General features: G+C 48.5%; 1 protein-coding gene across 5 annotated transcripts in view; it reads left to right on the top strand.

The window, feature by feature from the left end:
- The window catches only part of CPN1 (carboxypeptidase N subunit 1), a 46320-nt gene extending 29931 nt beyond the window's left edge, over positions 1–16389 (top strand). For 3 of the 5 annotated variants that reach the window (XM_073354700.2, XM_073354704.2, XM_073354702.2), the window contains 4 exons: positions 807–946; positions 1320–1419; positions 13554–13672; positions 16125–16389. In XM_073354700.2, coding sequence (XP_073210801.1) covers positions 807–946; positions 1320–1419; positions 13554–13672; positions 16125–16256 — 491 coding nt within the window. In that variant the 3' untranslated portion in view covers positions 16257–16389. The remainder of the gene's footprint in view (positions 1–806; positions 947–1319; positions 1420–13553; positions 13673–16124) is intronic. The other 2 variants (XM_073354703.2, XM_073354705.2) reach the window with 2 other exon arrangements.
- The last annotated feature ends 1382 nt before the right edge of the window (positions 16390–17771 follow it).

Genomic DNA, 17771 nt, shown 5'->3' with positions numbered 1-17771 from the left:
TGCTCTGAGGTTTGGCAAACCTGCCTTACATTGCGTGTATCTAATCTCTCACTACATTTAGTTTATTAAAGAGACGGTTCAGAGGTTATTTGATCATGGTCTACAAGTCCCTCCATGGGGAAGAGATTTCTAACAGTAGACAGTTCTTTAATCTAGCAGAAAAAGCCTGAACAAGGTCCACTGGTTGGACGCTGAAGCGAGACAAATTCAGGCTAGACATAAGGTGCCAATGCTGTACAGTGAGAGTAATTATCCATTGAAACAACTTACTGAGGGACACAGTGGCTTCTCCATCTCCTGTAGACTTTAAATCCGGGCTGAATGTCTTGCTAAAAGACAAGCTCTAGCTCAGCCAGCAGTTATGGGCTTGAGGCAGGAACCATTTGGTGTAATTCTCTGGTCTGTGCCCTGCAGGAGGTCAGATGAGACAATCATAATGTCTCCGTCTGGTCTGTGACTCCTGCACTTGGAGAGGCACATGCAGCTCCTAAGCACAGAGCTCTGGAGAGCCGCACCTGGCAGGTGTTGTGGGAGAGGAGGGGACAATTGGGTTGCAAAGAGGATAGAGAGAGGCAGCACTGAGAGGGGCTGTGAGAAAGATTTGGGGTGAATGCTGGAGATATGAGGGGGTGTTTGGGGGACCGGATATGGGAAGGGCTGCTGGGGAGGACTGGAGAGGTGGGCCGTACATTTGGAGGGAAGACAGGGAGTGTCTTTGGGAAGGAGGCAGAGGGGAGTGCCATACTGGAGGAGGGGGCATGGTGTGTCTCTGGGCCTGGCCACAATCTCTCCTTGTCTCCTCTCAGGCATGCAGGACTTTAATTATCTTTACACCAACTGCTTTGAGATCACTCTGGAGTTGAGCTGCGATAAATTTCCACCTCAAAAGGACCTGGAGAAGGAGTGGCTGGCCAATCGTGAGGCGCTCATCACCTACTTAGAGGAGGTAAAGGGGCCACACGTAGACCCTGATACCAACCTCATGTAGGGGTGAGATCCCTGCCCCCCCCCCCGCTTTGCATCGCAGGGGGAAGAGATGCAATGGCGGGGGCACCAGCAGAGGCTGGGAACACGGAGGGAGGCCTTGGGGCTCCCTCGCTTGGTGCTTTGGAGACAGCACTGAGAAGCTCCAGCAAAGGTGATGCCTCCCGCCCTGGCTCGGCCAGAGAAAGGCCAGCCCAGCTATGGGTCTTTGGCGGGGAAGAGAATGGAGTATCACCAGGGCTCTGTTCTCCTGCTCCAGTAGGGTCTGGCAGGATCTTGACATGGAGAGAGACTCCAGCCCTCAGGAGTGAGTGACTCTGTCTGTCTATCTGCAGGTTCATCAGGGTATCAAAGGACTGGTGTCCGATGAGAACAACAATGGGATTGCAGGTGCTGTGATTTCTGTCCATGGGATCGGCCACTATGTCACTTCTGGTGGGTTGCCCATCCCTCAGCTTGCTGACCCTTTTGGTAACAGCCTGATTAGCCTGATTTGGGAGGAACACGGTGTGATAGGCCCCCCCAGGGTGCAACCTGGAACTGGGGTACCACTGAGCCCTCTGTCTCACCAGCCTGGGCTCCCTCTCACACTGTGCTGCGGTGACAAGTTGCAGACTGCTCTCAGTCCTGCACTCGCACAAACCTTTACACAGGCAGAGACACACCCAGCTGTAGTTACATGAAGGCTTCTCCGCAGCACGACAGCCTAGGACCCCAGAGCTGTACCATCTTGTCCTGGTCAAAAGCCTGCCCAGTATAAATTTACTACTCAGTCTGTACCTCCCTCAATGTGGAGAGGACATGTGCCAGCTCCTGTTCCCAAGCAGATTCCCCAAGCACTTCTGGCAAAACGCACTGTTTCAGGTTAAAAAAAAAAAAAAAGGACAACAATTGTATTAACTACAGAAGGATAGATTTTAAGTGATTCTAAGTAGTGAGTGTACAGATCATAGAATCATAGAATATCAGGGTTGGAAGGGACCTCAGGAGGTCATCTAGTCCAACCCCCTGCTCAGAAGCAGGACCCATCCCCAATTAAATCATCCCAGCCAGAGCTTTGTCAAGCCTGACCTTAAAAACTTCTAAGGAAGGAGATTCCACCACCTCCGTAGGCAACGCATTCCAGCATTTCACCACCCTCCTAGTGAAAAAGATTTCCTAATATCCAACCTAAACCTCCCCCACTGCAACTTGAGACCATTACTCCTTGTCCTGTCCTCTTCCACCACTGAGAATATTCTAGAACCATCCTCTCTGGAACCACCTCTCAGGTAGTTGAAAGCAGCTATCAAATCCCCCCTCATTCTTCTCTTCCGCAGACTAAACAATCCCAGTTCCCTCAGCCTCTCCTCATAAGTCATGTGTTCCAGACCCCTAATCATTTTTGTTGCCCTTCACTGGACTCTTTCCAATTTATCCACATCCTTCTTGTAGTGTGGGGCCCAAAACTGGACACAGTACTCCAGATGAGGCCTCACCAATGTCAAATAGAGGGGGACGATCATGTCCCTCGATCTGCTCGCTACGCCCCTACTTATACATCCCAAAATGCCATTGGCCTTCTTGGCAACAAGGGCACACTGCTGACTCATATCCAGCTTCTCGTCCACTCTCACCCCTAGGTCCTTTTCCGCAGAACTGCTGCCTAGCCATTCGGTCCCTAGTCTGTAGCGGTGCATTGGGTTCTTCCGTCCTAAGTGCAGGACCCTGCACTTATCCTTATTGAACCTCATCAGATTTCTTTTGGCCCAATCCTCCAATTTGTCTAGGTCCCTCTGTATCCTATCCCTGCCCTCCAGCATATCTACCACTCCTCCCAGTTTAGTATCATCCGCAAATTTGCTGAGAGTGCAATCCACACCATCCTCCAGATCATTTATGAAGATATTGAACAAAACCGGCCCCAGGACCGACCCCTGGGGCACTCCACTTGACACCGGCTGCCAACTAGACATGGAGCCATTGATCACTACCCGTTGAGCCCGACAATCTAGCCAGCTTTCTACCCACCTTATAGTGCATTCATCCAGCCCATACTTCTTTAACTTGCTGACAAGAATACTGTGGGAGACCGTGTCAAAAGCTTTGCTAGAGTCAAGATACAATACATCCACTGCTTTCCCTTCATCCACAGAACCAGTAATCTCATCATAGAAGGCGATTAGATTAGTCAGGCATGACCTTCCCTTGGTGAATCCATGCTGACTGTTCCTGATCACTTTCCTCTCATGTAAGTGCTTCAGGATTGATTCTTTGAGGACCTGCTCCATGATTTTTCCGGGGACTGAAGTGAGGCTGACTGGCCTGTAGTTCCCGGTATCCTCCTCCTTCCCTTTTTTAAAGATGGGCACTACATTAGCCTTTTTCCAGTCATCCGGGACTTCTCCCGTTCGCCACGAATTTTCAAAGATAATGGCCAATGGCTCTGCAATCACAGCCGCCAGTTCCTTTAGCACTCTCGGATGCAACTCGTCCGGCCCCATGGACTTGTGCACGTCCAGCTTTTCTAAATAGTCCCTAACCACCTCTTTCTCTACAGAGGGCTGGCCATCTATTCCCCATGTTGTGATGCCCAGCGCAGCAGTCTGGGAGCTGACCTTGTTCGTGAAGACAGAGGCAAAAAAAGCATTGAGTACATTAGCTTTTTCCACATCCTCTGTCACTAGGTTGCCTCCCTCATTCAGTAAGGGGCCCACACATTCCTTGGCTTTCTTCTTGTTGCCAACATACCTGAAGAAACCCTTCTTGTTACTCTTAACATCTCTCGCTAGCTGCAGCTCCAGGTGCGATTTGGCCCTCCTAATTTCATTCCTACATGCCCGAGCAATATTTTTATACTCTTCCCTGGTCATATGTCCAACCTTCCACTTCTTGTAAGCTTCTTTTTTATGCTTAAGATCCGCTAGGATTTCACAGTTAAGCCAAGCTGGTCGCCTGCCATATTTACTATTCTTTCGACACATCGGGATGGTTTGTCCCTGTAACCTCAACAGGGATTCCTTGAAATACAGCCAGCTCTCCTGGACTCCTTTCCCCTTCATGTTAGTCCCCCAGGGGATCCTACCCATCAGTTCCCTGAGGGAGTCGAAGTCTGCTTTCCTGAAGTCCAGGGTCTGTATCCTGCTGCTTACCTTTCTTCCCTGTGTCAGGATCCTGAACTCAACCAACTCATGGTCACTGCCTCCCAGATTCCCATCCACTTTTGCTTCCCCTACTAATTCTTCCCGGTTTGTGAGCAGCAGGTCAAGAAAAGCTCCCCCCCAGTTGGCTCCTCTAGCACTTGCACCAGGAAATTGTCCCCTACGCTTTCCAAAAACTTCCTGGATTGTCTATGCACCGCTGTATTGCTCTCCCAGCAGATATCAGGAAAATTAAAGATCAAAGCAGATTACCTAGGAAATAAACAAAAATGCAATCTAAATCTTGTACACTAGGCCAGATTTGAATCAAGCAGTGTCTCATCCTGTAGATAGTACAAATAGTTAACCAAGCTTCCATTCACAGGCAGGCTTCCTTCTTTCCCCACCTGGGACCTCCTTCTCCAGTTCAGTCTTTGTTCCTTAGATGTTTTCAGGTGCTGTGTTGTAGAGGAAGTAAAGCCGCTTGGTGATGCCACTTCCTCCTTTTATAGCTTCTTCCATCTTGCTGGAAAGATATTTCGCTGTGACCTGAGTTAAACAGTCCCTATTGTGTAGTGTTATCTCTGAGAGATTTCTATTGTACCCAGTTCCTGGGGTAATCCTTGTGAGTATGTGTATTTTCCTCAATGGGCCATTAACGCTGTTTGGCCTTTGCATTGTTGTACCTGAACGGCTGGTTAGGGGTGTTTTTAACTTCACAACATACTTCAGTAACAGACACATGGCAAAACTTCATAACTCTAGATACAAAGATAGCACATACAATTTAACAGGATATTAATACTCAGCAGATTAAGACTTTTAAACTGATACCTTACAAGACATACTTTGTGAAAAACACATCATAATCCTGTCACCATGGTAAATACGGGGTGCAGAGCGTCACACATGGTGAGCCAGGCAACGATGTATGTTGCCTGTCTCCTGCAAGCACTGCCCGCTATGGGAAATTAGCGACCCTCACAGTGGTGGAAGGTGAGAACCCTTTGGCAGGAAGGGCAAAACGAGCAAACCCCTCCAGCCACTCCTCCCCGTCTGACACACAGCAACCTCGAGAGCCGCAGATTATTAAAATGCTCCTTATGTGTATGTGTGTTGGATTGAACGGGTGGACACAGGTTAACTGGTGTAATGAGTGATATGGCATGTGGGCTCTGTGGATGCAGCTTCACATTTGGGATGGATCAAAAAGTGAAATGGATTTGTTGGTTCTGATTCTTCTCTGGAGAATTTTTGTTCAAATCACAAACAGACCTTCCAAACCTCATGTGTTGCACGACTTAGGGTCACAGTGGATAATCAGCTAATCGTGAGCTCCCAGTGGGATACTGTAGCTAAGAGGATGAACACCGTCCTTGGATGTATAAGCAGGAGAGTATCAAGTAGGAGTAGGTAGGTGGCATTCCCTCTGTATATAGCATTTGTGAGAACATTGCTGGATCCCGTGTCCTGTTCTTGTGTCCAAAATATGATCTGAAGGCTGGAAACAGGCCATATAGGAAAAGACTTACGAAGATCAGTCTATTTAGTTTACGCAAGAGAAGGTTAAGAGGTTTCTTGACTCTGGTCTACAAGCACCTACATGGGAAACAGATTTATATGTTATTTCATATTTTTATCAGTAACGTGGAAGAAACCATAAAATCATCACTGGTAAAATTTGCAGAGGGCACAGAGAGTGGGGGAGTGATAAATAACGCAGAGGACAGGTCACTAATACACAGAGATCTGGATTGATTGGTAAGCTGGGCACAAGCAAACAATGTCTGTTTCAATACAGCTAAATGTAAGGTCATAACCTGAAGAACAAAGGCTGCCAGCCATATTTACAGGCTGGGGGGCTCTTTCCTGGGAAGCAGTGACTCTGACAAAGACTTGGGGGTCATGATGGATATTATTAGCTGCGATGCTGTGGCCAAAAGGGCTAATGCAGTAGTTCTCAACCAAGGGTCTGGGGCTCCCTAGAGGGCCTCGAGCAGGTTTCAAGGGGGCCTTCCAGCAGGGCCAGCCTTAGATTTGCTGGGGCCCAGGGCTGAAAGCTGAAGTCCCACCACATGGGACTGAAGCCCAGGTCCTTGTGCCCCGCAACCTGGGGCTGAAGCTGAAGCCTGAGCAATGTAGTTCGTGGGGGCCCCTGTGGCATGGGGCCCCAAGCAATTGCCCTGCTTGCTACCCCCTAACGCCAGCCCTGGCTTTTATATGCAGAAACCCAGTTGTTGTGGCACAGGGGGGCCATGGAGTTTTTATAGCATGTTGTTGGGGGGGCCTCAGAAAGAAAATGGTTGAGAACCCCTGGCCTAGTGCAATTTGTGGCTCTATAAACAGAGGAATAGCCAGCAGATATAGGTGTGCGGAGGTTGTATTACCCCTCCATTTGGAACTGGTGTGGCTGCCACTGTAATGTTGTGTCCAGCTCTGGTCTCCACACTTAAGGACAGATGGTGAGAAACTGGTGAGGGTTCAGAAAAGAGCCACAAGATGACCAAAGAGTTGGAAAACCTGCTAACAGTGAGGCACAAGGAGCTCAGTCTATTTACCTTACCAAAGAAAAGGCTAAGGGATGACTGGATCCCAGGCGATAGCTACCTACAGTGGGAACGGAAAGTTGTTAATAGAGGCTCTGCGATCTAGCAGGCAAAGGTATGACTAGATCCAGTAGTGGGAAGCTGAAGCTAGATAAATTCAGCCTTGAAATAAGGCACAACTTTTTAACAGTGAGGGTTATTAACCATTGGAACAACTGACTTAGGGCTGGGGTGGATTCTCCATCACCAGAAACTTTTTAAAATCGAGATGGTCTTCTAAACTATCTGTTCTGGTTCATCCAGGCTCGTAGACCTGAAACAGGAATTAATTCAGGGACATCCCATGTCCTGTGTTGTACAGGAGGTCAGACTACATGGCCACAGTAGTCCCTTCCAGCAGAGGCACCATAGTGATGAGTCGCACCCCATCACACATGGTGGAGAGTGTAGGCACAGGGTCACCCCGATATAAGGGGAGGATAGAGGACTGTGGGAATGATTGCCTGTCTCAGAGATTTGAGAGAGTGAGGGACACAGAAGGTGGAGAAAATGAAACCAGGGTATGCAGAGGCCTTGTTTGCAGAGGGTTCTTGTGCCTTCCAGGACTGGACTCCAGAGTCAGTGCCCCTGCAGAAAGGGGCTGACCAGCAGCATGGGTGGCTTCAGGCCCTGCTGTTAAAGGTACTTGAAACCCAAGAGAGTGGGAGGCACAAGGGTACCAGAGGGACTGTATGACCCGGGTAGCAGAGCAGCCGTTGTGCCTGTTCAAGTCGCTGGTGGGGGGGGGGGGTGAGTCCACAGAAACCACAGAGAGCAAGAGGGGAAGCAAGGCATCAGGACCAGGAGGATGTTACACCTGTGGGCGACAAGAACACTGGAAGGCAGTGTCCCTACTGGGATGGGTGACAGAAACCTCACCCAGAGAAGGGGAAGATAAGAGAGCCCCAGGGAGGGGATGGGTGTACTGGGCCTGTGGGCAACAGGGGCACCTGCAGAAGGAGTGCCTGGACCTGAGTGGTGGGGTTGAGACTGGCCCTGGGGAAGGGGCTAAGCAAGCGAAGGATCATGGAAAGCCCTTAGCCAAAGGGAGGCAAAGAGTTGGCTGTCAGTGCCATGAGGAGGGCCATATAAGAAGGTACTACCCCCCTGGGAGAAGGCAGGGTAGCAAAGGGGTGCCCGGGAATGAGGCTAGGTCAGAGACTGTCAAGAGGGATGTGGCAGTGATGACTGAGGACCTGGCAGAGAGCCATCTCCCACATCCAGCAGGGGGAGGTAGGGAGGTGATGGATAAGATGACTGGGATGGAGAGGACCCAGATGGACAAGGGAACTCACACTGGAGCAGGACAGGCTGTTGTAGGGACCCAGACCCTGGAGGAGGAAGGCAGATTATTCCTCCTGGTAGAGAACCTGAGGCAGGAGAGGGATGTCCTGTTGGCACAGCTGCGTGGGAATCAGGGGTGGTTATGCACCCCCTGGGGCAGTCAGTCTTAAGGGAGAGGGTGTGTGATGGGGCATCTGCCCCACACTGGCCCATAGGGGGTTAAAAGCTGCCCAGGGGAGGTTGCACTGGAGGCAGCCAATTAGAAAGGGGCTGAGAGGAGCAGCCAATCATGGTGGCAGGCTCATATAAGAAGGGCTTCAGGGAAGAGCAGAGTTCAGTAGCTGACTGGAGCTTGAGGGGAGAAAACCAGGATCCTAGCAGAAGGAAGGCACACCAGCTCCTGGGACAAAGCAGAGCTGCAAGCAGGGACCAGGGGAGCTAGAGAGAGCTCCTGGCTGGCTGTTAGGGCCTGCAGGCTGAGGCCCTGAGGTAAGGGCAGAAGAGGGTGCTGGAGCTGCATGGTGTAACGATGCTGCCCGTGGGAGCCAGCTGAGGTCACTCAATCAGGGAGAACTGCAAACAAACGGGGCAGACAAACCCCACACGCTGGTGGATATTAGATTTAGCCTGTGGTGGACTTAGATTTACCCAGCCAGCCCAAAACAGCTTCTATAGCCCCTCCCTGGGTACTTAGACGTCCAAATAATGCAGTTCCCTTAAAGTGCCAGCCTCAGGCCTCTGTCCAGACACACATGTCAGATATGATGATGGTTACTGAAAATCTTATCATATAACAGAAAGGTTCTTCCAACCCCAAAGGATCAGCCACATGCCCAGGTCCAATTATAATTTAGATCTTGGCCAAAATACACGCTATAGTCAGTTCTTGTTAACTAAACTAAAATTTATTAAAAAAAGAAAAGAGAGAGCGTGCTGGTTAAAAGATCAATATACAAACAGACTTGAGTTCAATTCTTGAGGTTCAGATACACAGCAGAGATGAGCTTGTTGTTGCCAAAAGTCCTTTTAGAAATAATCCATAGGTTATAGTCCAATGTCCGTATTCAGGGTGACTCCAGTCAGTGACTGGGGATCTCAATCCTTATGGCTTAAGGTTTCCCCCTCTTGAAACCCAAAGCAGATCTGAGATGAGGAAGGATCGTGTCCCAGGGTTTTTATACATTTCCTGCAGCCTTTTGGCCTGAGAAAACAATAGGCTTAACTTTCCTTCTCCCAGACACCGTGGCAATTAGCACAGGGTAATTTATCCATTAAACCAGTCAGATACAGGTTACCACAGCCTTCAAAGAGACATATAGACAGCAGTACGATTTCACTCAAGTGTCGTCCTAAATGTTAATATTCCTCTTTTGATCTTTGAATCAAAGTTACAGCCATAGACAAGACTTCTTTGCTGACATCACAAGACCTGAACAAACATCTACCTTTCTATCTCTAATAATGCAGGCTTGCATTTCAAAGCTCTATTCATTTACATCTCTTCCTAACCAGTCTTTAAAGTTCGGCCATGGGTCAGGTCAGTCTGTGAGTTAATTAACTCTGGCCTTGTCACCTTTCAATGAGATAGTATATTACACTCTTAACGTCACACATGGGAAGCAGCCCTGGGACAATAGACTGCAGTTGCCACTGAGGGAAGTGACTGGACAGAGATTGCAGGTCCCCCAGAAGGGGGGAACGCAGAATGTGGCAGAGCTGGAGGGCAGTGTCACTGAAGAGGACCCCGCGGTCCTGGGAGTGGCACAAGTCTTGGAATGAAAGTGATGGCGCTGAGGCACCACCAGAGAAGGGTGCAATGGCGAAGAGAGCTAATGCCCAATGGCGAAGAGAGCTAATGCCCAAGGAGGTGCTAGAGTGGTGAGTGAACCCTATCACAATGAGGTTTTCTAAACTTTTTATCATTTTTGTCACTCTCCTCTGGACTCTCTTCAATTTGACCAAAACTTTCCTCAAGTGTGGTGCCCAGAATTGGATACAGTACTTCAACTGAGGCCTCACCAGTGCCAATTAGAGTGGGACAGTTACCTCCCATGACACTCCTGTTAATACACCCCAGAATGGTATTAGCCTTTTGTTTTCCAGCTGCATTACATTGTTGGCTCATATTCAATCTGTGATCCATTATAACCCCCAGATCCTTGTCAACAATATTGCCACCTAGCTAGTTATTTCCCATTTTTTGTTGTTGTACATTTGATGTTTCCTTCCTAGGTGAAGTACTTTGCACTTGTCTTTATTGAATTTCAGCCTGCTGAATTCAGACCAATTCTTCAACTTGTCAAGATCATTTTGAATTTTAATCCTGTCCTCCAAAGTGCTTGCAACCCCTTCCAGCTTGATGTCATCTGAAAATTTTAAAAGTATACTCTCCAAGTCATTAATTAAAATATTGAATAGTACCAGACCCAGGACTGACCCCTGCTGGTCCCCACTAGATACATCCTCCCAGCATGACTGTGAGCGATTGATAACTACTCCTTGAGTATGGTCTTTAAATCAGTTGTACACCCACTTTACAGTAATTTAATCTAGATCACATTTCCTTAGTTTTCTTGTCAGAATGTCATGTGGGACTGTGCCAAGAGCCTGACTAAAATCAGATCTATCACGTCTACTGCTTCCCTCCTATCCACTAGCCCAGTAACCCTGCCAAAGAAGGATATTAGATTGCTGTGGCATGATTTGTTCTTGACAAAGCCATGCTGATTATTCCTTACAACTCTCATATCCTCCAGGTGCTTACATATTGATTATTTAATAATTTGTTCCAGTATCTTTCCATTGAAGTTAGGCTGACTGGTCAATAATATCCTGGGTCCTCTTTGTACCCCTTTTTAAAGATAGGTACTATGTTTGCCCTTCTCCAGTCTTCTGGGACCTCACCAATCCTCCAGGAATTCCCAAAGATAATTGCTAATGGTTCCAAGATTTCATCTGCTAGTTCCTTAAGTACCTTAGGATGAATTTCATCAAGATCTGCTGACTTGAAGATGTCTAAATTATCTAAATATTCTTTAACCTGATCATTCCTCACTTTGGCTTGCTTTCCTTTCCCCTTGTTGTTAATATTAGTTGTGTTGAATATCTGGTCACCATTAACCTTTTTAGTGAAGACTGAAGCAAAATAAGCATTAAACACCTCAGCTTCCTTGATGACATCAGTTATTAGCTCTCCTTCCCCGTTAAACAGCGGACCTACACTTTCCTTGACCTTTCTCTTGCTCCTAATATATTTAAGGAACATCGTCATATTGCCTTTTATGTCCCTTAGGTGTATCTCATTGTGTGCCTTAGCCTTTCTGATTTTGTTCCTACATGCTTGTGCAGTTCTTTTCTATTCGTCCTTAGTAATTTGTCTATGTTTCCACTTTTTGTAGGATTCCTTTTCAATTTTCAGGTCTTTAAAGAGCTACTGATGGAGACATATTGGCCTCTTACTATTCTTCCTCTCTTTCCTTTGCATCAGAATAGTTTTCAAATGTGCCTGTAATATTGTCTCCTTGAGAAACCACCAGCTCTCCTGAACTCCTTTTTCCCATTAGATTTTCTTCCCATGAAACCTTAGCTACCAGTTCTCTGAGTTTGTTAAAGGCTGCTTTTTTGAAGTCCAGTGTCCTAATTCTGCTGCTCTCATTCCTTCCTTTCTTTAGAATAATAAAATCTGTCATTTCATGATCACTTTCACCCAAATTTTTTTCTACCTTCAGATTTGCTACCAATTCCTCTGGGTTGGCCTGAGTCAGGTCTAAAATAGGTGTCCCCCGGGTTATGTCCTTCACTTTGCTGGGGACAACATTTTGTTCCAGATAGGTGCCAACTCTGTGGATGCTCCAGCCCTGAAGCACCCATGGAAAAAAATTATAGGGTGCTCAGCACCCACCGGCAGCCAGCTCTCCCCTTCCCCCCGTGCTTCCCATCCGCCGGTGGCCATGACGATCAATTCCTCCCCTTCCCTCCCAGAGCCTCCCGCCCACCGCAGATCAGTTGTTCTGTCGCATGCAGGCTGGGGGAGGGCGAGGAGTGGCAACAGGGCACTGTCAGGGGAGAGGGCAGAACTGGTGGGAAGGGGCAGGGGTGGGAGTGGGGTGTGGGATGGAGCGAAGGCAGGAAGAGGCGCGGTGGACTCGGGGCTTGGGGGAAGGGGTTTAGTGGGGCCTGGGGCAGAGCTGGGGGTTGAGCACCCCTGGGGCTTGGAGGAAACCGGCACCTGTGGTCTCCAGTATGTTCCAAGAACTTACTGGAAATTTTGTGTTGCACCATATTACTCTTCCAACATGCAAAATGCTGTGCTGCATGTATCCCCTGCCTTAACCACAAGACCACTCTCTTCTCACAGTCAGAACGCAACCCAAGCATCCTGATACCCTGTGTCTGGGAAATAGCTGTATAAAGCCAGTGGTAAAGCATGTGTCCTGTCCCCTCTAGGGACTGTCATGTTTGATTTTTCAGCTTGGGGGCCAGATGTATTATTTCAAACAGAACAAGGGGCCACAGTCAATACTTAGGGATGGAGTCTCTGCCTGGTCCACTCCCTTGGTGCTGGCCAGCTGCAGCAAAGGGAGTAGAAACTACCCATAAGTGCCCAACTAGGGAGTCTCCAGTGAACACAGAGCCAGCATAGCTGGCCTTACATCAAATTCCCTGCAACCCCTGGTGCGGAAGGTATAGAAGGGGAATGGCTGGAATGTGCTGTGACCATTGCCAGCTGGTGCACGTTAGAGTTGTTTAAGTCTGTGCCAGGCCCGACCCCAGGTTGTTCAGGTCTGTGCCAGGTCCGGAGCAGAGAATCAGAGCCATAACAGGGTGTCTCTTCTCAGCATCTCCCCTTTCCTCCTCTGCTGGGCTGCCCTGGTGCCTATGCGTAGGGCTAGGAGCTCGCTGAGATTCAGGCAGAGCCAGTAAAGCGCCTATCCTGTTCTTCCTGGGGTTCCCACAGGCCACCAGGGAAGCAGGCAATGGAGCAGCTAGAGCTACTCCCTGCCATATACTCTGATAGCTCCGGTGGAAGAGGTCAGTGCCGAAGGTCCTGGGTTTGTTTAACCAGAACAATTTGGCAACTTCAACATAAATTTCTGAAATGTTTTGGGGAACCTGAATTGGTATTTTTGTCGAACAAAAGTTCATCCAAAAATTGTACCCAGCCCTAATCAGGACTGAGCAGCACCAGCAGAGGGGTTTGTGTGGGCTGTGGAGGGGAAAGGGAGTGAGTCTTTCTCAAACCATGCCCATATTGTTCAGCTCTTACAAATGTAAACCAAAGCCCCCTATATTCGAGCTAGGTGAGTGCACTTACCCCCAGCGCTTTTTTCAAATCCACTCTCACTGGAAAGTCCCTGCACACTGTGGGGTCGTTCTGGGGTGATGGGAAGTCTGTCTGGATGCACGGGAGCAGAGTGCGGGGAAGGGGTGGGAGTGCTGTCATGTGACACATTTTAAACTGGCCAGGACAGAGCTCTAGGTGAGATATAACAGGGGCAAGTCTGGTGAGTGAGATTGGCCCAAATGGAACCTCTGTGCCTCTGACTCAGAGCACTCTGGCTGCTGCTCTTTCTCATTCCAGGTGATCAGGGGGATTATTTCCGGTTGCTGCTGCCTGGCACTTACACCATCACTGCCTCAGCGGATGGGTATCGACCACAAACGGTGACCATAACAGTTGGCCCAGCCGGGCCTTCGCTGGTGAGTTGTGCTGAATAATCAGCAAGGGCTGTGTCAGGACATCTCAGAGTGAGTGAGAGATGTGCCCCTGATGGGGCAGTGGGCGAATGACACATTCTGCTGGTTCGGGTCACGTGGTGCAGTGATGGGCAGAGGTGAGAGAGAGATGTGTGGTGCAGATAGTGTCTCTGGCCATCCGGCCTCGGCTGTGGTTCCCTGCTGCCAGCAGATGGAAACAGGGAGCAAAGAAACCACACGTGACCAAAGGTGCTGAGTGGGGCTGTTCTACTCACACGTATTTTTCTGGCTCTCGGCAGTGGAGAGAACTGGCTGGGCGAGACTCCTGCCGGGTGCCTTTCCCCACAGCCTTCCCCTTCTTGTCAGGGTGAATTAAGTTTAGACGGGGAGGGTGTGCTCCCTGGTGCATGACCAGAGCCTTGGCTTGGGACAGACAGAGGCAGTCCTGCTCCACGGGGCAGGCGAGACCCATGGTTTCACTGGCCTGGCATAGCTCATTTCCTGCTTTGTGACCAAAGATATTTTCAGCCCCACAGCAGGGCCCTCAGTCTTCTCTGAGACAAACTCTGTCAGGGTGAGGCAGGGACATGTGCTCACAGCCACTTGCCACACTGCTCTGGGCAGTGGTGTAACCAGGGAGTGTGAGATCTGCTGCTGGAATAGTGCACCCACAATTCAGGCTGGATGTTTATAAATTGGAGAGGGTTCAGAGAAGAACCATGAGAATGATTAAAGGATAGATAACCTGCCTTACAGTGATAGACTCAAAGAGCTCAATCTGTTTAGCTTCACAAAGAGAAGGCTAAAGGGTGACCTGATTAAAGTGTGTGTGTGTGTGTGTGTGTATATATACACACACACACACACATACACCCCTAGGGAGGTGGTGGACTCTCCTTCCTTAGAGGATTTTAAGGTCAGGCTTGACAAAGCCCTGGCTGGGATGATTTAGTTGGGGATTGGTCCTGTTTTGAGCAGGGGGTTGGACTAGATGACCTCCTGAGGTTCCTTCTAACCCTGATACTCTATGATTCTATGATAACATATATACTTACATGAGGAGCAAGAGAAAAGTATAACATGATCCAGTCACTGGAAGTTGAAGCTAGACAAAGTTAGATGGGAAATAAGGCATACATTTTGTGAATAAATTAGCCATTGGAGCAGTTTACCAAGAGTCATGGTGGATTCTCCATCACTGATAATTTTGAAATCAAGATTGAATTTTTTTACAAAGCTCTGCTGTAGGTATTATTCAGAGGCCATTCTCTGGCCTGTGCCGCACAGGAGGTCAGGCTGGACGATCACCATGGTCCCTTCTGGCCTAGGAACCTGTGACTATAAAAGCAGAAATGCTTTGAAATCACCGGTGGCTTTGGGGATAGGTGATTTTTGTGGAATTTCCACAGTCTCAGCAGGTGTTTTGTCTCCTAGTGTCATAGGAGCTGTCATGGGGCTGTTCTGCTGCACCACAGGTTATAAGTGTTAGTCCCCACAGCACTCAGTGAAATCACTACCTTTCCCCCACCGTTAATACTGTTCACTGTTATATATTCTTCCTATCTCTCTGTCAACCGGCCAGCACCCTGCTCAGCTCGTCCGCCTCCTGGGGGAAGGAATTATAGCTACTGTTTTTCTAAAAATTGGGCTTTGGCCTTTTTTGTGCCTTTGTTATGAAGAAGCCTGGAAATTATTAAAAAATCCTGCTTATTTTGTGTGCTAGGAATAGCAGGTCTGGTCACATCTAGTTTCCCTGGAAGAGTTCTTGGGGTCTCATCAATGTGTATTTCAAAATCTCTTTCACCTGGACTGAAGGGGGGATGTACTGAGTCTTTAACAAAGGTTTCCTTGCTCCAAAATCTTCATTACTCTTGGAAGTTAAATGTGTATTTAAACTCTGCGCACGTGCGCACACACACACACACACACAGAATTTTAAAGAGCTCAGCTGAAATCCTGTCCTCTCTCAGCTGTTCACATTTTACTTTCTCAACTCTAGTAGAGTCCTTATTTCACTAGGTCACCTGTTACCATAGAGTCTACTAGACTAGAGGAGACCTAAACTTCTAATGTGAAAAACAAGCTGGGGGGCGGGCTTTAAAATATATCTGTCTGGCCTTGTGTGTCCATCACAGAGAGGCAGAAAAAGGCACACATGAGTCGTTTCCCCTTTGCAGGTCTCCTTTCAAAAAAGCATGGGCCTTTGGTGCCCTGGGAGCATTCTACATTCGCAATGTAGGTGTTTGACAGCATAGGTGTGTCAATGGAAAATCAGGTTCTAGCTGGTTTGACCATTTTTGTTCCCGTCATGTCACAACATGCCCCTTATCAGCTTTGCTTGTCTCAGCCTTGAAAGCTAGAACTCTGTCCTGGCAACCAGGACTGACCTCTCTCCAGGCCTGAGCTTGCAAGGGATGAGCAGAAAGAGACATGCTTTTCTTCCTTTTCATGCCAGGTCCATTTCCAGCTCAAACAAGACACACTAAAAGGGCCCACGGAGAAAAAGGCCCCAGCCACCAGCCTGAGCAGCAAAGCGCTTCAGAAGAAGGTAGTGCCGAGAGCAGCCCATAAGAAGACACAGAGATGAAGATGGCCCAATCAGCCAAGAACTGGAGGAGTCCTATGAAGTAGCTGAGATCAAGAACTCCAACAAGTGAATGTCCTAACACGCAGCATAACAAGCCCAAATTGTCTAGTTTATTAAATGCAGAAATATTTAACTCCTGAGCAAATAGTGAACTCATTCAGAAAGAACTGCAGCAGTCTGAGTCTGAGAGCCCTTGGGCCAGTCAGGTTTCAGAGTAACAGCCGTGTTAGTCTGTATTGGCAAAAAGAAAAGGAGTACTTGTGGCACCTTAGAGACTAACCAATTTATTTGAGCATAAGCTTTCGTGAGCTACAGCTCACTTCATCGGATGCATGCCGTGGAAACTGCAGAAGACATTATATACACACAGAGACCATGAAACAATACTTCCTCCCACCCCACTGTCCTGCTGGTAATAGCTTATCTAAAGTGATCATCAAGTTGGGCCATTTCCAGCACAAATCCAGGTTTTCTCACCCTCCGCCCCCCCCCCCCCCCCAAACTCACTCTCCTGCTGGTAATAGCCCATCCAAAGTGACCACTCTCTTCACAATGTGTATGATAATCAAGGTGGGCCATTTCCTGCACAAATCCAGGTTCTCTCACTCCCTCACCCCCCTCCAAAAACCACACTCACAAACTCACTCTCCTGCTGGTAATAGCTTATCCAAAGTGACCACTCTCCCTACAATGTGCATGATAATCAAAGGATCATCTGAGGAAGTGAGCTGTAGCTCACGAAAGCTTATGCTCTAATAAATTGGTTAGTCTCTAAGGTGCCACAAGTCCTCCTTTTCTTTTTATGATAATCAAGGTGGGCCATTTCCAGCACAAATCCAGGTTTTCTCACCCCCCCACCCCGATACACACACAAACTCACTCTCCAGCTGGTAATAGCTCATCCAAAGTGATCCTCAAGTTGGGCCAGTCAGTCTCTCTGTCTCCTACATCTCTAGGTCTGTGTGTTGTCCGGGCACGTACCTGGGCCCTTTACCATTGGACTGGCCTCAACAGGCCATACTAGAGGTTCAAGCAGTAATGATTAGATCCGATTCTGTTCGGAAGCAGGGGTGCTGAAACCATGGATTTGGGTTGTTATTACTACTTCCAGCCAGGAGGTGCAGCAGCGCCCCAGCACTCCTCGTTTTAGCACCTCGGTTCAGATGCTGGGTTTGTGACACTTGTGGGTGAACACTATTGCATTTGCAGGCTGTGGGAATGAATCCTGGCTCTAGTGCTGTGGGTGTGACTATTAGTCTGCGCCCCAAGGAGGCGGGTGTGAGGTGTGGACCCTGAAGCTGAGGGAAGGTCAGGCTGGTGGCACCGTGTGAAAGCAGTCAGTGATATGGCCAATGCTGAACATGGTTTGTGCCCATGAACAGTCTGGCTAACGCTGGTTAGTGACTCCAACAGCTAAGAGTTCATTGCCCCTGTAGCCAGATCTCATGTCATTGTTCTTTTGTTGTATGGATGGGACACTCTGTGTACCTGGCTTGGCTGGTTCCCTCCTTCCCA

Source organism: Lepidochelys kempii, chromosome 7 (assembly GCF_965140285.1).
Source record: "Lepidochelys kempii isolate rLepKem1 chromosome 7, rLepKem1.hap1, whole genome shotgun sequence".
In the NCBI taxonomy this organism is placed as follows: Eukaryota; Metazoa; Chordata; order Testudines; family Cheloniidae; genus Lepidochelys; species Lepidochelys kempii.
Note: the sequence above shows the minus strand (reverse complement) of the source record. Positions and strands in the feature narration are given on the sequence as shown.